We start from the raw sequence: 26,830 nt of genomic DNA, 5'->3' as shown, positions 1-26,830 counted from the left end.
CGAGACGACAGAGTCTAAAAGTTTTATACATATCTGGGGCTTCCTCCAGCCCCCTCCACGCCAATTGCTCCTTCGCCAACGTCCTCCTCCTGGATTGTCTGGTAGATGCCCCCTTAGGCTTACCAGTCGGGTACAGTCAGTGCAGACGCAGTCCCGCCCACGCCACTCCCATGGCTGAGAGAATTCTGCGCCTGCGCAGTAGTACTGTTCGCAGAACACTCCAGGAGTATGGAGGTGTGTGTGTGTGTGTGTCTCAGGTTTACTTTAAGAATGACACACACACACACACACACACACTAAACCAGTTTCAGGAAATGTGGATCATTAGCTTAGTACACAAGACCAATTTATCAAAATTTTTACATTTAATATTTGAAAACATGAAACAGTACAATACAAAAGTAATATTTACAAAAATACATTGGGTCTTACAGGAGAAAAGCACTTTACAAATGTTGTGTTATTACCGCCAGGTAGGGATGGTCAATGAGATGCAAATCATTTTGAGTTGATGTAGGGTAATACAAATTTTGTATGCACGTTTATGCACTTGAAAATGGACCAATCAAATTTTGCCTTAACAGGATTTGATTTGTTCGTGTTCAAGCTGCATAACATTACAGGTAATACCACAGGTCAACCAGAGCGAGCATTAGGAGACAGGTGTAAAAGGAACTGGGGAACAGATGTGGTAGAGGCTCTGTGTCTGTCTACATAAGGCAGGGGACAAACTTGACCCTGTTAATCAATAGGCTAGTTCACACTTAGGCCTAGTGCACACCGGAGCGTTTCCGCTGCGGTTTGCGATCTGCTTGCGGGTGCGGATCTGCTTGGGTAATGTATTTCAATGGGCTGGTGCACACCAGAGCGGGAGGCGTTTTGCAGAAACGCATACTCCCGGGCTGCTGCAGATTTTGGATTGCGGATGCGTTTCTGCCTCAATGTTAAGTATAGGAAAACCGCAAACCGCTCTGAAAAACGGCACTTCAGAGCGGTTTGCCAGGCGTTTTTTGTTACAGTAGCTGTTCAGTAACAGCTTTACTGTAACAATACATGAAATCTACTACACCAAAACCGCTAGACAAAACCGCAAAACGCTAGCTGAAACGCTGCAGAAAAAGAAGAAAAAGCGTTTCAAAATCTGCTAGCATTTTGCGGATCTGCTAGCGGGTTTTGGTGTGCACCAGGCCCTTATGCTTTTTTTGCAGAGAAAAAAAAAAAAAAAAAAAAAACCTCCTGCAAGATAGTTCTTCACATTTTGTCAGGTTTTTTCTATCAATTAGCAGTTGGGAAAAAAACATGCAAGTTTTTCTGCATACAAACACACACAGTGTGCAGAAAACTGAATGACAAGTGTGTCCCCTGCCTAAGCCGCTCATTGAAGCTACAGTTTTTTGCCAGAGCCTGTCAACCTGATGAGACTTCCAGGTCGAAACACGTAGGGCGGAGCCTTGAGAGGTGCGAGGAGAGGGATCTGTCTATGGCAGCGTTGGCTTGCTTTTCTATGAACAGGCGGAGGCAGATGCATTGGGAGCGGTGTCCCGGGAACACCACTTGTTATCACGCTCTTTACCTCTGATGTTTGTAAGTGCAATACCGTTTTGCTTTTATTTTATTAACCTCCTTGCCGGTTATCCCGAACACACTTCGGGGTAACCTGCGCAGGAGGATTTCTCAGGCCCCGCTGGGCCGATTTGCATAATTTTTTTTTCCTACACGCAGTTAGCACTTTGCTAGCTGCGTGTAGTACACGATCGCCGCCGCTCGCCGCCGATTCGCCGCTACCCGCCGCGCCGCCCCCCCCCCCCCTCCGCCCCAGACCCCTGCGCAGCCTGGCCAATCAGTGCCAGGCAGCGCTAAGGGGCGGATCGGGATTCCCTCTGACGTCACAACGTCCATGACGTCGGTGACGTCATCCCGCCCGGTCGCCATGGCGACCGGGGAAGTCCTGCAGGAAATCCCATTCTCAACGGGATTCCCTGAATACTCTGATCGCCGAAGGCGATCGGAGTGGGTGGGGGGATGCCGCCGCTCAGCGACTATCATGTAGCGAGCCCTGGGCTCGCTACATGATTTAAAAAAAATAAAAATAAAAAAAAGTGCAGCGCTGCCTCCTTGCCGGATTTTTTAGAACGGCAAGGAGGTTAAACTGCACTTCACTATATACTACTAATTTGAGTCCTAGTGGTTGGATCTGACTGAGGTCTGTAGTGGACCCCCTTTTAAGGATACGGCTGATCGCTGAACTTGTAGTGACCCCCTTTGAGCACTTATACATACCTCTGGTTGAAGAGGTTAACTGGGTGAGTGCGGGCTGTTTGGGTGGGGGGGGTTGGGGGAATGTGCCTTACACTCATTTGGTGCCTGTAAACTGGGTGTGGAATTCACCTTGGTGTATAGCGATTGCTGGTGAAGGGGGAAGTCTGAGTCTTACAGTACTACCCTATGGAACTCTGTTTTGTTTTTTTAAGTGTGAACACAGTGGCCGTGGATGAGCTGTCCTGGAAGATTACCTGGAAGTTTTATACATCCTATGGGACTGTGAGATTGTAGCGCGATCATATCTGATCTATTTACCTCTACAAGTTTAAGTGACTTTTTATCATTGCGCTCCACTTATTGAGATTGCACTTTATGTCCTAAGCACAGTTTTATTATCTTTTTTCAACCTGAAAGAATACTGAACAGTCACTCAATTTCTGTAGGTGGCAGTGGTCATTCAGTCCCTACAAATGACAGGTGTACCGTAATTGGGCAGTGATCAATCTTAGCAATCTAGCAACGCTAAGGTCTTCTGTAAAATTATATTGTTCCCACAATCTTTTGATACAGCACAGCATTACAGGAAAAAAAGTGGTTTTACCATATTTTTGCCAGCAAGACAAAGTGCACATTTACAGTGGTGCTTAAAAGTTTAAAATTCATCTTTATGTGAATGTAACCTAAAACAGTGTGTGATGTTCAAGTCTTAAAAGTAGAAAATAAACAAATATTTGGTCATGAGCTGGGAGGGGACAAAGGCCAGTCTTTCACTGCCAGAACAGATCACCTGACCCAGTCCGCCTCCTCCCTCTGCTGGCGAAGCACAAGCTCTTTGTGGACAGCACTTTAACTACAGCAGAATCTGTCAGGGCCCGTTTCCACTTTTGATGCGCAGCATCACTTCCTGGTGTGCGGATACCGAGACGAATCCCATCAGTCCTGCCATGCACGGCTATGGGATTCGCAGCCTCCCGCACCATTTTGGATGGCAATGTCGGCCTAATCGCTAGCACAAGCGAATTGGCCCGGCAGTGCCATTATACCTTATGGCAGAGTTTCCCCGCGTGATTTGCCTGTGGGGAAACTCTGCGGATTCGACACGGAACCCGCGCCTGTGGAAACTGGCCCTCAGAATCTACTGTGCTGACCACAAACAGTTCATCGCAGAGAGAGGCTGGGCAGAGATAGTGGCAGCCTAAGGGACTTTTACAACGGATGGTCTAGAGGAGCCTTGTCAGAGCCACAAGTAATGTTGCAGGCCGCACACCTATGACCAAAGCCAGGTTCAATCACATGGTTTACACTTCTGGAACATGCAGTACAGTTGTTACGGCAGTTCAGCTTCTGCAGTAACTGTAGCTGGTGAAGCCTTGTGTGTTCTTACTATCCACAATGCATTGCATGGCATTTCGACAGCCCAAGTTGGAATAAGTCTCATAATGGTCAGTTTTCTTTCTTTTTCTCTTTCTCACTTTTCTTTTTCTTCTGCAATGTTTTCAGTTCTGTCATTACAGTCAAGGTTTTATAGACCCAATGAATCTGTTGTACAAAGGCAAACACAGGCATGGGTAACCAGTCATTACATAATGCATGGACACACAGATACACACACAAAACCCTTGGACTTAAAGGACAACTGAGGTGACATGTGACATGATGAGATAGACATGTGTATGTACAGTGCCTAGCACACAAATAACCAGGCTGTGTTCTCTGCCTGAAAGAGTTAAACATCAGGTATGCAAGTGACAGTTTCTGTCCAAGTCGGACTATGTCAGACTATAGCATAACCCTCAATGATAAGTAATTACAGCCATAGAACACTTTCCTGTCAGTAAATGGCTTCCTGGAGCAGGAATGAGATAGAAAGGGTCAATAATTCAAAGACTTTAGTCTTCAATGAAAGTGTCATTGAGGAGAGACAATGAAACAGTGAAAAAAACTTAAAAAATAGATTTAAATATAAAATAAAAGTGTGGGATATCAAAAAAAAAAAAAAATGTTTCATCAGTTACAATTGTTTTTCTCATCAGTTTATTTTCACCTTGGATGTCCTTTAAGGTTGTATGTCAACAAGCTTACGATGTGAAGGCATGTATATCATCATATGTAAGAATTAATCTTCATACACACGCTCAACCACCGGGTATTGAACTAACGATCTCTGGCGATAATGCAAATGCGATGGCAAAATAGCAAATTTGAATTCAACAATGATATGCTGATCAGATTCAGTGTTCTCCCCAGGATCAATCAGCCGGGCGGCACGCCCGGGTAAGTTTAATTACCGCCCGGCTGATGAGACTGCATGTCCCGTTGTCTCCGAGCCCAAGTAAAATAAGTCACTGCCCGGCTGATACATCTGCGTGTCCCTGTCATCGCGAGCCGCAAGTGTCCGGCTGTCACTGCGCTGCTTCCCCTCTACACTCGAGATCTCACGCTTCCCGGCGAGCTCGTACTTTGATATGCTTAGCAAACAAGAGGCGTGACATTAGCGCTAGCCGCCTTCTGCAGAGCCGTGTGCCGCGTGCATGTCTGTGAGCTTTGCAGGCAGGGACGTGTGTGGAAAGACAGGCATGTGCGCAGCTCACTGACGGATGAATATCCGTCTTGCTCCATGTGCAGGCTATGAGATATATATATATATATATATACCCGGCCCGCAGTGGTTGGCAGCACGGCGCTGGATGGCAGAGGTGGATGGTGTGCTCCGGGTGATCAGCAGGGCTGTGCCCTGTCTGGCAGCACGGAGCAGGTACTGAAGCTCGGGGAGACCTTTGGGGAACAGCCGAGGATCAATGTGAGGAGCGATCTGCTGCCATGCTATCTGAGAGGGAGGGAGGGGAGACCTACCTACCCACCCCACTAGCCACTAGTCTGACCTACCTACCCACCCCACTAGCCTGACCTACCTAACCACTCACCCACCACACTAGCCACCAGCCTGACTGACTTACCCACCGACTCACCCCACTAGCCTGACTTACTTACCCACCCACCCTACTAGCCACCAGCCTGAACCACTAGCCACTAGCCTGGACTACTTACCCACCCACCCCACTAGCCACCAGCCTGAACTACTTACCCACCCACCCCACTAGCCTGAACTACTTACCCACCCACCCCACTAGCCTGAACTACTTACCCACCCACCCCACTAGCCTGAACTACTTACCCACTCACCCCACTAGCCACCAGCCTGAACTACTTACCCACCCACCCCACTAGTCACCAGCCTGAACTACTCACCCACCCACCCCACTACTAGCCTGACCTACCTACCCACCCCACTAGCCTCCAGCCGGACCTAGTAACCCTCCCACCCCACTCGCCACCAGCCTGACCTACACCCCACTAGCCTGACCTACTTACCCACCCACCTCACTAGCCACAGCTTGACCTACTTACTCACTATACCGTTACATTACAGTTGGCTACGCCCATGTAATGGTTCCACCCATTTTCCAGCACATGTCATGGCCACGCCCATTTTACCCCACCCGGCTACTTTTTCATGCCACCCGGCTGAAAAAAATTTCTGGGGAGAACACTGAGATTATTAGCGGAAAATAAAAACTTCATGACATGGAAGGACTTAACTAATAAAATGCGAGAATTTACACTGTGTTGATTATGTATCATCGCCCATCAGGAACGACTTTCAAATGGATAACACAGATTATCGTCCGAACAGATCTGTCTGGATGAATTTGGCTACATGGACAATTATTGTCATCCGTGTTTTTTCACGTTGTTGTGCCTCTTTTTTCCTGAGGGTAGGAACGCACTAGGCAGTGTGTGCTGCATTTCCTGCTAGTTTTTCTTTTGGGTTTTTTACCCGCACATGCGTTTTTCTTGCATTCTGCGTTTTAATGTGTTTGCAGTTCGTATATATAAATCACATATGCGTTTTGCATGCGGTTTTTTTATGCATTTTATGCAAATCACTAGGAATTCAGCATGAAGGGGAAATACATCATCAAACTTGGTTATAACACATACAAAACACATAAAAAATGAACTAAAAAGCAATACCTCTTTGTCGCCATTGATTTCCATTATGTGCGTTTTAGATGAGTTTTGGAAAAATATGCAAGACCAGCGTTTTTAAAAACTCACATTGCAGGAACGCAAACATGCATTTTTTCATGCGGCGTTTTCTGCAACGCTAGCGTTTCTGCCTAGTGCAGGGATGTCAAACCGGTCCGTCGAGGGCTGAGGTCCTCACACATTTTTGACACAGGTCAAATTAATTGATGAGCCGGAATCAGGAAAGGTGCGGTCCATCAGGTAGAACACATTCCTCTCTTTCTCATTCCATCCTAAACACTGGTGTGGATCTGGCCCTCCAGGCCTGGAGTTCGACAGCTGTGGCCTAGTGTGTTCTTACCCTTAACCCTACTCGCCCAACAGGTCATTCCTCATTACTGAGAACTGTGGTCAAACGTGTGTATGAAGCTTTAGTGTCAGATTTGCTGGGAATGGATTAAAGACGACTCTGCATCATTGCCCGTGGTTGGTGCCCGGATTCTGTTATTTCTCATTTCACTAACAGAGCTGTACATCTAGAAGCACAGCTACTGCACCTGTTTCTCCCAGTTGTGCCAAATCATCTAGTGCCGGTGTACCTCTCCAATCTCTTGGGTTATCTCGAAATGTTGGAATATTTGATTATGCAGCAATAAAGATTACTTATTACTGTATTTTTTTTCTCCTCAAAAAGTGGGGGGAAAAAAGTCCAAAAACAGGGAGTTCCTGACACGTGAACACCTGCCAATACCAACCTCTCACCCACCGCAATGCCGGGGACTCCCCTTACTGTGCCCATGAAGAGGACGACGCAGGGGGACAAAGAGCATAAAGAGGGCACAAAGGGGCATTGAGGAGGACACAAAGGCATACAAAGGGGCATGGAGGACAGAAGCAGAAACATCTGGGGACAAGGGGACGACACGTAAACACAAGAGGTACAAGGTGGCGTGAGGTACAAGGGGGCATAATCAACAAGATGCTCCTTCTCCACGGATGCACCAGGTTTATTATTTCTTTTTCCCCCCCAGGCTTTTGTCCTCTAAACTTAGGTGCGTCTTATGGTCAGGAGCATCTTATAGTCCGAAAAATAATAACTGGAGTGCCGACCATTCACTTTACTGATCCATTAGCTTTAGGGTCTCAAAGTGGGAAACGCATGTACTTGCACTGAAGCCCTCTGAAGCAGGTCTTTGACCACAAAACACATCAGGATGTTCCATTTCTTATTTATTTTTTTGTGGCAGAGTTTGAAGTGTTATATTGGTTGATGCAGGCCATCCACTCGTTAGATTAGCAGCAGGTAGATCATCAGATAGATTTCTGATCTATCTGATGTGTTTAAAATTGTACATCGTAATGGGAATCCGAAGTGAAAATAAATTTAAGAGATAATGAATTGTATGTGTAGTACAGCTAAGAAGAGTCTCATATTGTTTCCAGTACAGGAAGAAATAAGAAACTTCAGTTATTTATGCAAAAGAGCTTCTCTGAGCTCTGTGACCCAACTTGGTTCAGAGATATAACTGTTTTTTGAAGCACTTATACATCAAGGAAACAGGGAGAGGCAGCTTCAGATAAGGTTTTATGGCAGGGGAGTTCAGAGGTTCATTAGTTTAAAATACTGTTTCAGAGTTTAAAATACAGTGTGTGGTTTGTAATTGCAAATATGACAGAATGATGCAATGTTATATAACTGAAAATAAAAATATGAGAGTCTTTTCTTTGCTACTAATGTTCTATTCATTATCTGTACTATACACACAGGACATTCGTTGTTTTTAATCGCTTCAGTGTCACTAAACTTTTATGCAGTAAGTATGAATGCCTTACAGCAAAACTTGCTTGTAAAAGTATATAGTCAATCGTTATTCAAATCTGAGGCATTTAACCATTCATATCACTTTCAGTTTGTATAGATTATCATATTTTTGGTTCTCAATGCACGAATGTTATAAAATGTTATAAAAGACATTTTATACAATTTTCACGTCTTCAGAATCGCTGAGAATTGAAGACTACTTACCACAATTATTATAGTATTGAGCAGTAATGGTGCTGAAAAAGCAAATGATATGAACATCCCAGAGGAATCAAAGTACTGCTGTCTGGAATACTTTCTGAAACAAAGAAGATAGAACAGGTTTTTTTGAAACTGGGCAAAAATAAAATAAAAATAATAGCAAACTAGTTCACTGCTGTATATTTGCTACTGAAGTAGAATAAACACACAATCTCCCAGTGTCAAATGTAGTGACTAATGTCTTGTATACATTTCATATCGGATTTTTTTAGAATGGTACAGATTGGAATACCCAACCCCAGCCAAAATAGAACTGCTACCTCAGTATGGTGTGCGGTAGCATTGCGACCTCTGCTAGGTTGTTGCCACACTTCCTGTTCCACCACCTTGTGTTGATGGAAGCTTTATGGTCACCAACCAAAAAAAAGATGTGGGGCAGCAATGAAAACCTAGCAGGATTTACCGCTCTGCACTGGACTGCTGTCTTTTTTTCTAAAGATTTATCCCACGTCAGAACAGGAAGTACTAAGGAGGCTGCCATCAAGATGGTGCCAAAATGACTCAGCCAAAATTAATTTAGCATGTGTGAGGCTAAAGGTAGCCACACATCTTGACCAAGAGACAAATCTCTCTGATCGAATCTGATCACAGAGCAGTGTTCTCCCCAGGCTCTTTTAGCCGGGTGCTCCACCCGGCTAGTTTTGGTGACCACCCGGCTGTCATCGGCTCACCTCCTCCTATGCGGTAAGCAGAGTTGCTCACAGAAGCACTGGCCCTACATTCTCATCTCGCCCCACCCGGCTACTTTTTTTATGCCACCCGGCTACTATTTCATGCCACCCAGCTAGAAAAAAATTCTGGGGAGAACACTGCAGAGAGATCTGTCGGCTGCCCATACACTGCAGGCTGATTCTTAATCGATTACAGCATGAAATCGGCCTTGTGATGCCACATATGCCTCCTCGCCTACCCAACTCTGTCTCCCCGAATATCAAATGCCCCCCCCTTCACTATAATTTACCTGTCCGTGTCCTCTGCTGGCCCCGTCTGCAATCCCCATACATGCGCTCCATGTGGTTGCTGGCGTATACGTGGGCGCGTGTGACGTCACACACACGCACCCATGTTACTCCGGAAACCACGTAGGGGGGCGTGTATGCGGATTGCACTTACATGCGGTTTTAGGTAGCTAGCTTGCTTCATAAAGACCACATTTATAAGGCTCATGCATTCATTATGTCAGATACACATTGATGACCTGCCACCATTACGGTTACCTCTGCCACTTGCATTTGGTCCCAGCGTTTAGGAGCTATGGTGCAGATTCAATGAGAGTTTCCGGAAAACTGCTGAATGAATGCTTGCCTACAATGGTTCTTGCCCACCTGTTAATGGTGACGGCAAATCCATGCTGCAAATGACCACCTGTACGTCCAGTGCCCCCCCACTGCCCGACCGCCTGTATGTACAGTGCCCCCCATTGCCCAACCGCCTGTATGTACAGTGCCCCCACTGCCCAACCGCCTGTATGTACAGTGCCCCCCACTGCCCGACCGCCTGTATGTACAGTGCCCCCCACTGCCCGACCGCCTGTATGTCCAGTGCCCCCCACTGCCCGACCGCCTGTATGTCCAGTGCCCCCCACTGCCCGACCGCCTGTATGTCCAGTGCCCCCCACTGCCCAACCGCCTGTATGTCCAGTGCCCCCACTGCCCGACCGCCTGTATGTCCAGTGCCCCCACTGCCCGACCGCCTGTATGTCCAGTGCCCCCACTGCCCGACCGCCTGTATGACCAGTGCCCCCACTGCCCGACCGCCTGTATGTCCAGTGCCCCCACTGCCCGACCGCCTGTATGTCCAGTGCCCCCACTGCCCGACCGCCTGTATGTCCAGTGCCCCCACTGCCCGACCGCCTGTATGTCCAGTGCCCCCACTGCCCGACCGCCTGTATGTCCAGTGCCCCCACTGCCCGACCGCCTTTATGTCCAGTGCCCCCACTGCCCGACCGCCTGTATGTCCAGTGCCCCCACTGCCCGACCGCCTGTATGTCCAGTGCCCCCACTGCCCGACCGCCTGTATGTCCAGTGCCCCCACTGCCCGACCGCCTGTATGTCCAGTGCCCCCACTGCCCGACCGCCTGTATGTCCACTGCCCCCCACTGCCCGACCGCCTGTATGTCCAGTGCCCCCCACTGCCCGACCGCCTGTATGTCCACTGCCCCCCACTGCCCGACCGCCTGTATGTCCAGTGCACCCCACTGCCCGACCGCCTGTATGTACAGTGCCCCCACTGCCCGACCGCCTGTATGTACAGTGCCCCCACTGCCCGACCGCCTGTATGTACAGTGCCCCCCACTGCCCGACCGCCTGTATGTACAGTGCCCCCACTGCCCGACCGCCTGTATGTCCAGTGCCCCCACTGCCCGACCGCCTGTATGTCCAGTGCCCCCACTGCCCGACCGCCTGTATGTCCACTGCCCCCCACTGCCCGACCGCCTGTATGTCCACTGCCCCCCACTGCCCGACCGCCTGTATGTACAGTGCCCCCCACTGCCCGACCGCCTGTATGTACAGTGCCCCCCACTGCCCGACCGCCTGTATGTACAGTGCCCCCACTGCCCGACCGCCTGTATGTACAGTGCCCCCACTGCCCGACCGCCTGTATGTCCAGTGCCCCCCATTGCCCGACCGCCTGTATGTCCAGTGCCCCCACTGCCCGACCGCCTGTATGTCCAGTGCCCCCACTGCCCGACCGCCTGTATGTACAGTGCCCCCCATTGCCCGACCGCCTGTATGTACAGTGCCCCCACTGCCCGACCGCCTGTATGTACAGTGCCCCCACTGCCCGACCTCCTGTATGTACAGTGCCCCCACTGCCCGACCGCCTGTATGTACAGTGCCCCCACTGCCCGACCGCCTGTATGTACAGTGCCCCCACTGCCCGACCGCCTGTATGTACAGTGCCCCCACTGCCCGACCGCCTGTATGTACAGTGCCCCCACTGCCCGACCGCCTGTATGTACAGTGCCCCCACTGCCCGACCGCCTGTATGTACAGTGCCCCCACTGCCCGACCGCCTGTATGTACAGTGCCCTCACTGCCCGACCGCCTGTATGTACAGTGCCCCCACTGCCCGACCGCCTGTATGTACAGTGCCCCCACTGCCCGACCGCCTGTATGTACAGTGCCCCCACTGCCCGACCGCCTGTATGTACAGTGCCCCCACTGCCCGACCGCCTGTATGTACAGTGCCCCCACTGCCCAACCGCCTGTATGTACAGTGCCCCCCCACTGCCCGACCTCCTGTATGTACAGTGCCCCCACTGCCCGACCGCCTGTATGTACAGTGCCCCCACTGCCCGACCGCCTGTATGTACAGTGCCCCCACTGCCCGACCACCTGTATCTACAATGCCCCCTCTGCCCGACCACCTGTATGTACAGTGCCCCCAACACCTGTATGTACAGTGCCCCCAACACCCCACCGCCTGTATGTACAGTGCCCCCACCGCCTGTATGTACAGTGCCCCCACCGCCCGAATGTCTCGTGCCCCCACTGCCCGGCCACCTGTGCCTACAGCGCCCCGGCCACCTGTGCCTACAGCGCCCTGACTGCCCCATAATGTACCACAGCACTCATTTTCACATCAGTATAATAATGGTTTTGCATTGGAAAAACTGCCAAGAAAATGGGCACCTATGTCCTAGTTTGACTAAGTCCACTGACACAGAGCAATCCCATCTATGTGCAGGTGTAACTGAAATCCATCTCTAGTGATAACAGGCTATGGAAATTTGCTTTCTGTGATCGAGGATATTTTATCGAATATGAGAAACAAATTTTACTCACTTCCAGTTCATTGCCGCAAATTCATTGATATATTCCGCACAGCTCACCAACCCAACTGCAAAAACAACATTAAATATCAGATATAAAATTTGAAATATAGCAAAATATATCAGGGCTGTGGAGTCGGAGTCGTGGTTTCATGAACTGAGGAGTTGGAGTCGGGAGTCGCATGATTTTTGTACAAAATCCACAGCCCTGTTAAGTATTAGACTAAGGGCCCGTTTCCACTTGTGCGTTGCGATCCCGTCACAGAAAACGCTTCAACGCATGCGGGTGCGGATTCATTTGCGTTTCCATGCGGATTTTCGCGCGGAATCGCTCGCGGTTTGCGCTATGCGATATTAACCATGTCAATGCGCCAAGCATTGACATGGGTTTTCACGCGGAAACGCCGGAAAACTCACATGCTTGCAGTTCTCCTATTACATTACATTAGCGGCGATTCGTGTGCAGGTGTGTGGCATGCGAATTCTGACGGCTCTGCCGTGCAGATTTTTTTCTGCACAGAATTCCTGACAAATGGAAACAGCCCCATCCACTTATATTGGTTATGCGAATCTACATGCAGAAAATGCATGCAGATTCGCTCTAGTGGAAACGAGCCCTAGGGGCTCGTTTCCACTATAGCGAATCCACATGCAGGCACCGCATGCAGATTCGCATAGGCAATACAAGTGGATGGGATTGTTTCCACTTGTGCGTCTTGCGGGTGAAATCTGCACGGCAGAGCCGTCAGATTTCGCGTGCGGCTGGAATGCGGGCGAATCGTCCTCAATGCTTTTAATAGGGAAATCGCATGCGGCTTGGTCATGCGGTTTTCCCCGCGATTTCGCATGCGATTTCGCATGTACTGCTATGACAATTTACACAGGCAGTGACATGGTTAAATTCACCTGCTTCTTAGCCATGCGAAATCGCGGGGAAAACATCATGAGGAAACGCATCCGCATGCGATTTTGTCCGTGGTGGAATCCAGGCGATTCCGCACCGCAACAGTGGAAACGAGCCCTAAGGAGTCGGAGTGGAGGAGTCTGAGCAATTTTGGGTACCCGGAGTCGGAGTCGTGGTTTCAGAAACTGAGGAGTCGGAAAATTTTTGTACCGACTCCACAGACCTGGAATATATACATTGTTGCATGTTGTTGTGGTGGATGCAGTGTCCTGTCCATAGGGAGCCAAAAGTGGTGAGTTTTAGGTGGAAGAGAAGACCAACGCTTTACCTAATCTATTTGGAATGTAAAGTGGCCTGAGTACTGGATTTATTTTTCTTTAAAAATGAACCCCCCATAAGGGAGGTTCGTAATGGCTTGTGCCATAGATAGTGCTGGGGTGAAGCATTGTGACTTACCAACGGGGTGCTACTTCTCTGGCCCCCCTCCCATACAGCATGCGCCATCTTCTCCACCTGACCGGCAGCTTCTTCCAGCTTTTCTAACTCTGCGGTGTCACACAGCAAGCTGGAAGAAGCTGCCAGTCAGGTCAAGAAGATGGCGCAGGTTGCATGGGAGGGGGGCCAGAGGAGTAGTCCCGGCACTGGACATGTAGCCTGTAGATGTGAATACAGCTCTCACATCAACGGACTACATATTTCAGGGTACTCGCACCCACAGACTACAACTCCCAGCATGCATTGGGGTGTGCGCGTGACAATGCTGGGAATGCCAAAAGCCGTCAGAAGCAGCCAGTCAGACAGAGAAGATGGCGCGTGTCATACAGGCTTGGGGCCAAAGAAGCAGCTCACTATAGATAACAATGCTTACCCTGACCCTACTCTCACACAGACCCTTCCCTCTACTGATACCTAACCCTAAGACATCTCTCCACCTATGCCTAATGCTGGATACACACGGTGCGCTCCCGCACTCGATTTCCCGCTCGATTCCTTAATTTCCAACATGTCCGATTTGCATTTCGATGGACCGTTAGGTCGATTTGGCATACTTTACATGCGAATCGACCTAACGATCCATCGTAATGCAAATCGGACATGTTGGAAATAAGCGAATCGACGGGAATCGAGCGGGAAATCGAGTGCGGGAACGCACCGTGTGTATCCAGCATAACACCAACACAACTGCCCCACACTTAAGGACCACAGGCTTTACCCCGCCTAGTAACCAGGTTATTTTTCAATTAGGCCACTGCAGCTTTAAGAGTTCGCTGCAGGGCCGTACAACTCAGCACACAAGTTACCCCCCCCCCCCCTTTTCTGCCCACCAATAGAGCTTTCTGTTGGTGTGCTCTGATTCCCGCTGGGATGTTTATTTATTTTTATACAAATATTTATTTATTTATTTATTTTTAAATATATTTTGCTATTTTTTTTTTACATTCCCTACCTCCCATCACTGTGATCGGCTGTCATAAGCATCAGCCTATGACAGTGGATCACAGTGGCGTAGCTAAGGAGCTGTGGGCTCCGATGCAAGTTTTACATTGGGGCCCCCCCCCAAGCATTTTATACATAACAATTGATACGGCGCTCCAAAACCTGCCAATGGCAACTACAGTGTCAGAGGTGCAAGAAGGGGATGGGGAACAGTTTAAGGATTACCACTATTCAAAGTATCTATAGAAGTGATTATTATGAGCACAGGACCAATAAAAAGCTAATATTGCAGTTGAGGGAGGGCCCTTGGGGGCCCTTTTGGCCCAAGGGCCCCGATGCGGTTGCAACCTCTGCAACCCCTATTGCTACGCCCCTGGTGGATCACCTGAGCCTGCCAGAGGGACAGCCGTGTCACATGGCTGTCCCCAGTACAGCGCTGCCTTAGATCGCAGATCGATGTCTAAATAGACATCAGTTTTGCCGTCTAACAGTCTCCTAACGGTGATCACGATCTCCTGACGGCGCGTGCAATCTCCTGCAAAACATGCCCCCAGGACTGCACGCCGATCGGCGTTAGGCAAGCCTGTAGAAGTGAACCCACCCCCACTGCAAAGCCGTGATTTGTGGCAAAGGAGGTACATTTTGCGCCCCGGAAGCACCCAATTGAATCACAAGTGCCGAGCCATGCGGATATGCAAACTGAGGCATTATATAGTGGATGTGGCCTTCTTCTTTGCAGTACATCAGGCTCATTATAAAAGCTGTGATTTGCGGCAGAGATACATTTCGGCACCTGTCACACACCCAAATTTCCCTTCTTTGCCACAAATCTTGGCTTTTATTGTTTCGGTAAGGGCTCCTGCGCCCTTTTTTACGCATTCGACCTGCTACACCCTACAATGAAGAATTCTGTGTTAGTAACTTGATGGAATGAAAACAAAGGTCTGCTTACCCATTAGCAGAAAGTGGGCAATCTGGAACTTGTAGAATTTGAAGGTAATGAGAGTCACTATGAAGCAGAGTATATGGAACACCACCAGTCCAATCACAAACGGCTCTGTCCAGTCAATAGGCTACAAACAACACACAGGAAACATTAAACGAGGATATCTACACAGTAAGGAATGTATGTGTTTGTGATGTTACTTGCGTTTTACAATGTATAATACTAAGAACAACAACTTATTCACTACCCCTTCTGCAATCTGCACTATGCTCTAATCTGACCCTGAGAAAGGTGGTAATCTTAAAGAGAAACTCCAACCTGGAATTGAACTTTATCCTAATCAGTAGCTGATACCCCCTTTTACATGAGAAATATAATGATTTTCACAAACAGACCATCAGGGGGCGCTGTATGACTGATTTTGTGCTGAAACCCCTCCCACAAGAAGCTCTGAGTACCGCGGTACTCTGGGCAAACTGTCACAATGTAACAATGTTCACAGACAGGAATTAGCTGTTTACAGCTGTCTAACAGCCAAAACAGCTAGCAGCAGCTACATAACCTGCCCACAGTAAAAATGTCACCATGTAATAAATATCAGAATGTAAATCGGGGAGAGGAAAGATTTTACAATGAGCAAACACTGACTAAATCATTTATACATAATTATGGTAAAAAATGAAGCACTTTTTTTACTACATTATTTTCACTGGAGTTCCTCTTTAAGGTGCCCATACACGGTGCAATAAAAAACGTTCAATTTTCCCGTTTATTCGACCAAAACCATTGAATCAAAGTTTAAAGAAACTTTTTTTGATCAAGAAAAAAAAGAATAGATTATCCCTTTTTTTCAATAAAAATCTGATCGGACATGCTGGAAAAATCTTTATATTCCATCTAACGGAATAATCGAACAAAATTATCTAATCGATAATAGAATTGTACCATGTATGGGCACCATTAGGCTGCCTAAAGGTGGCCACTAATGATCCAATCTTCCCAAATCTATGTAGTAGAAGAGTAAATTGGATGGATATATTTTGGATGGATAATGTGGGCAGTCCCTTATATGACATAGAAATGATAAGATTGGATCATTAGTGGCAACCTTCATGCAATTCCTTTAACCTGCCTGGCGTTCTATTAAGATCTTACCAATCTTCAATAAATCACTGCGCTCCAATGGTGCATTTATAAACAACAGGGGTTCGCAGTACGAAAAAGGTCACTTCACCTTCACAAAAGACTAATGAATCAGTTTTACTGCGCTCCAATACCTCTCACGGAGGATCGCCACCCTATAAATAATCACAGACAAGTGCACATAGTGCCAAGTATTGCTACTTTAAATATAAGTCCACACCACGTGAATGCACTCCTGGGGGTAGTGCCACCACCTTGGGAAGAGTTAGCTTTGGCTCCCCCTATGTGGCCCCACTCACCAGAAGCGCGTCTTGCCACACAGCGTATAAACAGATTCCGGTCAGCCAGGTATTCATAAAAGCAATTCCAGTCTTTATTGTGATGCAAGCTTCAGACAGTGGTTCCACAGCGGCTGCTCGATCCGCGGTATGGAGCGCACGCCACCGGGTCTCCCACTTCCTTGCTGCCTTGTTATGACGTCACCGCGTACCTCACGCTCCGCCCTACGCGTTTCGTCACCGTCGTGACTCATTCAGGGGCTGGAGGACAGCGGTTGACGTCTTCCCTAAAACTCTAAAACCACGCCCACTCCGCCTCCAGGACCTCCCGCAACACCGCCCTCTCTTGCTGCTAGGAGACCAGGTGGCGTGCTGACCTCAATGCGCGCGGAATGCCTTCCATGACATATACATAATCACCACTACAGCCATACTAGTTCAACCTTGTGCAATATACATATTAATACACTCCATGTCCTATATCTCATAATTACCATATTACAAACACTATTGCTGTATAAATACCAATGTTTCTTCATTACTAAAGTGCATTAACCCTCCTATTACCTTATAATCCATCAACATTTCTACCACTTAGCAACAAACGTGGACTCCTTACCCAAAACCCTCTTACCATCATCTTATGATCTTAGAGTGACAGTGCATCATTAATACTTATACCTACAACATAATAGCCTCCAAACTTCATAATTCATCCCACCCCCTTATTCTCCATTCACCCCCAATGGACTTAAAGTGACAGTGCAAATAATGTACTTTATACTTAATCCCTACACCTATTCAGGCCAACGAGTGTGCCCCCCATGCGCCATCCATGCACATGGTGCACACCCCCCGGCATACCATTCCTAAAGTGACAGTGCTTATATATGAAATTGTGAAATACAAAAATATACAAATGCGCAAATACAAAATATACAAATCCTGTAAAATACATGGTGATATAACCGTGAATTGTGCAACTACAACACTCAGTGATTCTACCTCACCCAAAAGTCCCTCATCTATCATTACTTCATTTCAGGCATTGGCAATAAAACAATTTATATCCAGCTCTATGTTTAACCCTTTGGGTGTCATAGTCCCCAACCTATATATCCATTCTGTCTCCTTCCTACAGAGCTGCTGCAGACGATTGGAACCACGCCAATGTGTTTTAACATGCTCGACTGCAGCAACCCTGAGAGAGCTGGGGTCCTTACCGTGACTTTCTAAAAAATGGGCCGACACACTATGCGAAACAAATCCTTTCTTAATATTAAAAATATGCTGATATATCCTCTTTTTCAAGGGCTGGGATGTTCTTCCCACATATTGTAAATTACAACCACACGTTAGCACGTATACCACATAACTCGTGGAGCAGGTCATAAAATTCCTAATTTTGAATTCTTTCTGATTTTGGCTAGAGGTAATGCAATCAACCCTATTAGTATTTGTCTCCCTGCATAGACAGCAGTTCCTACAAGGATAGTACCCTGGTCTCTGCCATGGGTTACTACCCCTCACAGGAGGGTTAACACAGCTTGGGACTAACATGTCCCTCAGATTGGGGGCCCTTCTGTATACAAATTTGGGAACAGATGGTATAACTCTACTGAGCTGAGCATCCTGTTGCAACACATGCCAGTACCTCCGAAATACCCCCTCCACCTGTTTATATTGGCCATTAAAGGTGGAGACGAATGATAAAGGGGGGAATTCCGCTTCCCTCCCTGGCCTTCCCCTCAACAGGTCATTTCTGTCCATGGCTGCTACCTCATTCTCCACCTCCTGAATCTCTTGAGGTGAGTATCCCTTTTGCATAAATCTATCTGACAGAACCCTAGCCTGTTCACGATAATCCCCTACATTGGAACAATTCCTTCTCACCCTTTGGAACTGTCCCTTGGGTACAGCCCCTAACCATCTAGGATGGTGGCAACTTGCTGTTGGTATGAAACCATTACGGTCAGTTTTTTTTTTTTTGAAGAAACACTTCGTGAGCAGCCTACCTTTATCTACAAAAATTGTGAGGTCCAAAAAGTTGATCGCAGACCAACTCACCTCTGCTTCCAACACTATGTTGGCATACATGGAATTGGCCCTATCCAGAAAGGAGCTCCACTCCTCCCTAGTTCCACTCCACATAATTATGAGGTCGTCAATGAACCTCCGCCATTCTATGACCTTGTTGGGGCACAGCCCCATGGCTAGCTCCTCCCACTCAGCCATGTAAATGTTAGCCAGGGAGGGGGCGAACGGCGCCCCCATTGCACAGCCCTTAATCTGCGCATAATACTCACCCTTATGCCAGAAGTAATTCCTAGAGAGGGCAAATTCAAGAAGCTCAATAAGGAATTCGATTTGTTTAACTGGAAGTCGTTTATCTCCTATCAGAGCTCTCCTAACTGCTCCAATCCCTCCCTCATGGTCTATATTGGTGTATAGGGACGCGACGTCTGCTGTCACCAGCAGCGTCGCGTCCTCTACCACCAAACCATCAAATACTCTTAGGGCATGGGTAGTGTCCCTCAGGACCCTCGGTAATTTTTCTACCACCGGCTGGAAAAAACGGTCTAAGTAACCTCCTAATCTATAGGTGATTGAGTCAATCCCATTGATAATGGGACGACCCGGAGGGGAGGTTACTGATTTGTGCACCTTAGGTAATTGGTATATGATCGGAGTCCTAGGATGCCTCGGAACAAGATGCTCAAACTCCCTTTCATTGATCATACCATCATCTAAACCCTTCTTCAATAACCCTATTAGTTCTTTTTTATACACAGTAACAGGGTTCCCCTTTAACTTCCTGTATGTTGACTGGTCCGCCACCAGCCTATCCAGCTCACAAAAATACTGTTCCTCGTTTAAAATAACAACCCCCCCCCTTATCTGCTGGTCTTATAATCAATTCCTTTTCTTTCAACATTTTGCACACCCTACGATCATAGTTGACAGATTCTGCTGTATGAATTTTTTCCAAATCCCCCAGTATTAAATTTTTAAAAATATCTATAGCATGCTTACTCGCATTCTCTGAAGGATTAAAAGTAGAGTTGTTTCGCATATCTGTATGTGTATATAATCCCCCTTGATTCACCTTACTGGAGGGGCCCTCTTTATCTAAAAAATATCTTTTAAGATTCAGCTTGCGGACAAATTTATGAACATCTATAAAAGTCTCGAATTTGTTAAAAGAGTTCTTTGGAGCATATTTCAAACCTCTATCCAATAAATTGATTTCTGACTGTTCAAGTTGGACCCCACTCAGATTAAAGATCCCTTCCCCCTTACCTACTCTTTTCTTTTCTTGTATCCCCCTTCCTCCTCTGATTCCCCTTCTGGCTCTCTTTTTCTCACATTTTTGGGGGTCATTGGTACTGTATACCACTCGTCCTGGCGATACCTGGGCTTGTGAAAAAACGGGGGGGGGGGGGGGGTTCCTCGTTGACATAAGGTTGTAGGGGTTCGTATCTATTAAAAACAGGTAGATCCGGGGCACCCTGGTTTCCCACCGGGTACCTGCCATAATTCTGATAGGGTCCTCCGTTAGGTGGCCTGGATTGATTCGGGTGAAAAGGTCTAGCCGGATAATAGTTGAAACCCCTCCCCCTCCCAAACCCTCCCCCCCTTCCTCGTCCGTATGGGTTTTGGGGTTGAGGTCTGGGCACAGACGGCTTACTGGGCTCCTGTCCCCCTATATCCCCTCCCTTGGGCCTGGCTCCCAGATCCTGTATTACCTTCTCCTCCTTGGCAACCTCCTCCACCCCTCCCCCTCCTGTCTCCATTTTGTCTACAGCCATATCCACACTTTTAGCCTTTTGCCATTTATAGGCTTCATTGTTCTTATAAACCATAATATCTTTACTAAACTGTTTCTGTTTGTCTATGATAATTTCTTTTTCATTGTTATTCAAGATTTCTTGTAATTTATTAGAACGTAACTGATACTCCTCTGTATGTTTAAATGGTTCAAGTTGGGATTTAAGTACATCGATCTCACCTCCCAATCTCTCCAACCTCCTAGTCTTTCTCTTGATCATTAATTTTACCATCCCCAACCCACATGCTTCTACAAACTCAAACCATTCTGCATTACTCTCTGCATTTTCCTCCCCATCAGTGGGGCTAATATCCCATCTGTATTTTTTAGGGATTAGACCCTTATTCTCATATTTGTGCAGTGCAGCAAGGTCCCACCACGTTTGCAGCTCCTTAACCATAGTATGCTGTAGAGATTTAAAGTCCTGATCTAAATCAGTTTTTGACTGCAGTTCTTCAGCAAAAATCCTATCCAAATCCACGTTCTTGTGCTTTCTGAATTCAGATAAAATGTCCATGTTTGCAGCAGTTTGAATAAAAGTGAACAGTCTTACCAATCTTCAATAAATCACTGCGCTCCAATGGTGCATTTATAAACAACAGGGGTTCGCAGTACGAAAAAGGTCACTTCACCTTCACAAAAGACTAATGAATCAGTTTTACTGCGCTCCAATACCTCTCACGGAGGATCGCCACCCTATAAATAATCACAGACAAGTGCACATAGTGCCAAGTATTGCTACTTTAAATATAAGTCCACACCACGTGAATGCACTCCTGGGGGTAGTGCCACCACCTTGGGAAGAGTTAGCTTTGGCTCCCCCTATGTGGCCCCACTCACCAGAAGCGCGTCTTGCCACACAGCGTATAAACAGATTCCGGTCAGCCAGGTATTCATAAAAGCAATTCCAGTCTTTATTGTGATGCAAGCTTCAGACAGTGGTTCCACAGCGGCTGCTCGATCCGCGGTATGGAGCGCAAAACTGACCGTAATGGTTTCATACCAACAGCAAGTTGCCACCATCCTAGATGGTTAGGGGCTGTACCCAAGGGACAGTTCCAAAGGGTGAGAAGGAATTGTTCCAATGTAGGGGATTATCGTGAACAGGCTAGGGTTCTGTCAGATAGATTTATGCAAAAGGGATACTCACCTCAAGAGATTCAGGAGGTGGAGAATGAGGTAGCAGCCATGGACAGAAATGACCTGTTGAGGGGAAGGCCAGGGAGGGAAGCGGAATTCCCCCCTTTATCATTCGTCTCCACCTTTAATGGCCAATATAAACAGGTGGAGGGGGTATTTCGGAGGTACTGGCATGTGTTGCAACAGGATGCTCAGCTCAGTAGAGTTATACCATCTGTTCCCAAATTTGTATACAGAAGGGCCCCCAATCTGAGGGACATGTTAGTCCAAAGCTGTGTTAACCCTCCTGTGAGGGGTAGTAACCCATGGCAGAGACCAGGGTACTATCCTTGTAGGAACTGCTGTCTATGCAGGGAGACAAATACTAATAGGGTTGATTGCATTACCTCTAGCCAAAATCAGAAAGAATTCAAAATTAGGAATTTTATGACCTGCTCCACGAGTTATGTGGTATACGTGCTAACGTGTGGTTGTAATTTACAATATGTGGGAAGAACATCCCAGCCCTTGAAAAAGAGGATATATCAGCATATTTTTAATATTAAGAAAGGATTTGTTTCGCATAGTGTGTCGGCCCATTTTTTAGAAAGTCACGGTAAGGACCCCAGCTCTCTCAGGGTTGCTGCAGTCGAGCATGTTAAAACACATTGGCGTGGTTCCAATCGTCTGCAGCAGCTCTGTAGGAAGGAGACAGAATGGATATATAGGTTGGGGACTATGACACCCAAAGGGTTAAACATAGAGCTGGATATAAATTGTTTTATTGCCAATGCCTGAAATGAAGTAATGATAGATGAGGGACTTTTGGGTGAGGTAGAATCACTGAGTGTTGTAGTTGCACAATTCACGGTTATATCACCATGTATTTTACAGGATTTGTATATTTTGTATTTGCGCATTTGTATATTTTTGTATTTCACAATTTCATATATAAGCACTGTCACTTTAGGAATGGTATGCCGGGGGGTGTGCACCATGTGCATGGATGGCGCATGGGGGGCACACTCGTTGGCCTGAATAGGTGTAGGGATTAAGTATAAAGTACATTATTTGCACTGTCACTTTAAGTCCATTGGGGGTGAATGGAGAATAAGGGGGTGGGATGAATTATGAAGTTTGGAGGCTATTATGTTGTAGGTATAAGTATTAATGATGCACTGTCACTCTAAGATCATAAGATGATGGTAAGAGGGTTTTGGGTAAGGAGTCCACGTTTGTTGCTAAGTGGTAGAAATGTTGATGGATTATAAGGTAATAGGAGGGTTAATGCACTTTAGTAATGAAGAAACATTGGTATTTATACAGCAATAGTGTTTGTAATATGGTAATTATGAGATATAGGACATGGAGTGTATTAATATGTATATTGCACAAGGTTGAACTAGTATGGCTGTAGTGGTGATTATGTATATGTCATGGAAGGCATTCCGCGCGCATTGAGGTCAGCACGCCACCTGGTCTCCTAGCAGCAAGAGAGGGCGGTGTTGCGGGAGGTCCTGGAGGCGGAGTGGGCGTGGTTTTAGAGTTTTAGGGAAGACGTCAACCGCTGTCCTCCAGCCCCTGAATGAGTCACGACGGTGACGAAACGCGTAGGGCGGAGCGTGAGGTACGCGGTGACGTCATAACAAGGCAGCAAGGAAGTGGGAGACCCGGTGGCGTGCGCTCCATACCGCGGATCGAGCAGCCGCTGTGGAACCACTGTCTGAAGCTTGCATCACAATAAAGACTGGAATTGCTTTTATGAATACCTGGCTGACCGGAATCTGTTTATACGCTGTGTGGCAAGACGCGCTTCTGGTGAGTGGGGCCACATAGGGGGAGCCAAAGCTAACTCTTCCCAAGGTGGTGGCACTACCCCCAGGAGTGCATTCACGTGGTGTGGACTTATATTTAAAGTAGCAATACTTGGCACTATGTGCACTTGTCTGTGATTATTTATAGGGTGGCGATCCTCCGTGAGAGGTATTGGAGCGCAGTAAAACTGGTTCTATTAAGATCGCCAGGGAGGCTGCGGGAGGGTTTTTTTTTTTAATAAAATAAAAACTATTTCATGCAGCCAACTGAAAGTTGGCTGCATGAAAGCCCACTAGAGGGCGCTCCGGAGGCGTTCTTCGGATCGCCTCCGGCGCCCAGAATAAACAAGGAAGGCCGCAATGAGCAGCCTTCCTTGTTTTGCTTACATCGTCGCCATAGCGACGAGCGGAGTGACGTCATCGACGTCAGCCGCCTCCGATCCAGCCCTTAACGCTGGCCGGAACTTTTTGTTCCGGCTACGCTGGGCTCAGACGGCTGGGGGGACCCACTTTCGCCGCTGCTCGCGGCGGATCGCCGCAGAGCGGCGGCGATCAGGCAGCACACGCAGCTGGCAAAGTGCCGGCTGCGTGTGCTGCTTTTTATTTGAGCCAAATCGGCCCAGCAGGGCCTGAGCGGCAGGCTCCGGCGGTACTGGACGAGCTGAGCTCGTCCAGACCGCCCAGCAGGTTAACCTCCCTGGCGGTAAGCCCAACAGTGTAGTGCTAGCCGCCCCAGGGGAGCGCATGGCCCCGGGAGGATTTTTTTAAAATAAAAACTGTTCAATATTCTTCAGTTAGCACTTGGCTAGCTACCTATACCCCCCCAAGTGCCTTCGCTCTCCCCCCGATCCGCGCCGCCATACATACCCCCCAGGGATCCCACAATGGCGCAGCCTCCTGATCAGCTCCAGGCTTCGCTATGGGGAGGATCGGGACTGCGCATGATGTTATGTCCGATCGTCGCCATAGTGACGACTGAAGCTAATTGGGAAGCTGCGGACGGGTGAGTGTTGCCGGCGGCGATCAGGGGGAGCACAGGTAACTAGCCTAGTGCTAGCTACGAAGATAAAAACAACTTTTATTCTAAAAATCCCTCCCGCGGACGCAACCTCATAAACTGCGTACTGCCAGGGAGGTTAACCTATTTTGGTTCCTGGACGTAGAAACTACGTCCAGGAACCATGCGTGCTACCGCGGCCGATCGCACGCGTGCACGCGCACTCCTGGCCGCGGATTCGGTAGCCAGGGAATCAATGTATCGGGCTATGGTGCCCGATCACTGATTCCTCTCCCTCGCTGAAAAAGCGACAGCTTCTCTCGGAAGCTACGCCTTTTCTGGCCGTTCCTCCCCCGATGCGTCACTCTAAGCGTGTGTTACGCTTAGAGTGACGTCCTGTAAACAAAACTCATGGCCGCCATCTAGTGGCCAAAAAGTAATACTACAACTGAAATTAAAAATAAATTAAAATGAACACACATTTACATTATAAATCTATTGGGTACTTATCCGTTAGCCGGGCGCATCCGGCAGGTGGCGCTAATTACTATTCCCCCTCCAGGCCGACATGGATAGTAGGGAAAAATGTAACTCTAGTGGAGTTTTGTCGCCACCTAGAGGATGCGCCCGGCTAACGGATAAGTACCATCTATTGTTTACCTCCCACCCTCCCAAAACTACCCAAATAAAATGTTTACTATAAAAAAAAAAAAAAACATTACAATAAAAAACAAACAAACATGTAAATATTTACCTAAGGGTCTAAACTTTTTAAATATCAATGTAAAGATGAAATATTTCTATATTTTTTTTATTTTAAACTTGTTAATAGTGATAGATGCAAAATGGAAAAAATGCACCTTTATTTCCAAATAAAATATTGTCGCCATACATTGTGATAGGGACATAATTTTAACGGTGTAATAACCGGGACATATGGGCAAATACAATATGTGAGTTTTAATTATGGAGGCATGTATTATATTAAAACTATAATGGCTGAAAACTGAGAAATAATGCATTTTTCCATTTTTTTCTTATTCTTCCTGTTAAAATGCGTTTACAGTAAAGTGGCTCTTAGCAAAATGTACCCCCCAAAGAAAGCCTAATTGGTGGCGGAAAAAACAAGATATAGATCAGTTCATTGTGATAAGTAGTGATAAAGTTATAGGCTAATGAATGGGAGGTGAACATTTCTCACGTGAAAACCACGGAACCTGAATGGGTTAATATAGACCAGGTTTGCTGAATAGCTTACAGAAAACCTGAAGGTACTAAAAAAAAAAGTTTCACTTACCTGGGGCTTCTGCCAGCCCCCTGCACCCGCAACGTCACACAATGATCCTCTGGTTGTCGTCGTCCCCCTGCATGGAAGCGCGTGCATCCTTGTTGGCGCTCCTGTCGCTAGGAGCGTTCTGTGCAGGCACAGTGCAAGAAAAACTCATACTGTGCCTGCGCAGGACGCTCTCACCGACTGGGGCACGAACAAAGAAGCGCGCAGCAGGTGCCGCTAACTTACAAGTCTACGCTACCGAAACTTAACCGCGGCGGGGGGGGGGGGGTGTTCTGGGAACAGAGGATCACTGAGTGACAGCGCGGGCACATGGTGGCTGCAGAAGCCCCAAGTAAGTGAAACGCTTCTATTTTTCAAGTAGCTTCAGGTTTCCTTTAAAGGGAACCTGAAGTGAGAATATAGAGGCTTTGTCATATTTATTTCCTTTTAAACAATACAAGTTGCCTGGCTGCAGTGCAGGTCACTTTAATGTCTGAGTGAGCTGTTTAGTACTGTTTGCTTAGTGATTATACATCTGACAGGTCAGACTCAGCAGCAGACTGCAGAGTGGCCTCCATAGTTTAGCTTAGGTCCTTTTAATTGTAAAAGCATCTGACACGTCATCACTAGCACTTCCTTCCCATGATGCTGCTCGCCCCCACGCTGTACCCGCCGTGTGTGTTCCCAGCCAGGTCCCCCATTCATCATTACAGGATAAGAAGAGGGATTATACAGCTGGTGATACTTCCCACCAGCAGCGTCAGCAGGATGACCTCGCGTACTAGCCCGACAGCAGAGCAGCCTCCTCCCTATACAAAGCAGTGCAGCCCCCGGACACTCACCGCCCGGCGCAGCAGCGCCCACATCCCGTCCTGCTGCTCCATCTCCCCCGCCGCACAGTCACCAGGAAGCGGCCGCACTCACTGCCCTGCTCTATCTCC

The 26,830-nt window shown here is 47.6% G+C and overlaps 1 protein-coding gene across 1 annotated transcript; it reads right to left on the bottom strand.

Annotated features, from left to right (window-relative positions):
• Positions 1–346: 346 nt before the first annotated feature.
• Positions 347–26,830, bottom strand: TMEM18 (transmembrane protein 18). Its single transcript, XM_068279107.1, has 5 exons — positions 26,732–26,830; positions 15,443–15,563; positions 12,163–12,217; positions 8,318–8,411; positions 347–3,801 (listed from the first exon to the last, which is right to left on the bottom strand). Exons 1-5 carry the CDS (start codon positions 26,771–26,773, stop codon positions 3,706–3,708), a joined length of 408 nt encoding a protein of 135 aa, XP_068135208.1. The 5' UTR covers positions 26,774–26,830; the 3' UTR covers positions 347–3,705.

This window comes from Hyperolius riggenbachi, chromosome 4 (genome assembly GCF_040937935.1).
Source record: "Hyperolius riggenbachi isolate aHypRig1 chromosome 4, aHypRig1.pri, whole genome shotgun sequence".
In the NCBI taxonomy this organism is placed as follows: domain Eukaryota; kingdom Metazoa; phylum Chordata; class Amphibia; order Anura; family Hyperoliidae; genus Hyperolius; species Hyperolius riggenbachi.
The sequence above is the reverse complement of the archived record's forward strand: the minus strand, read 5'-3'. Positions and strand labels throughout refer to the sequence as shown.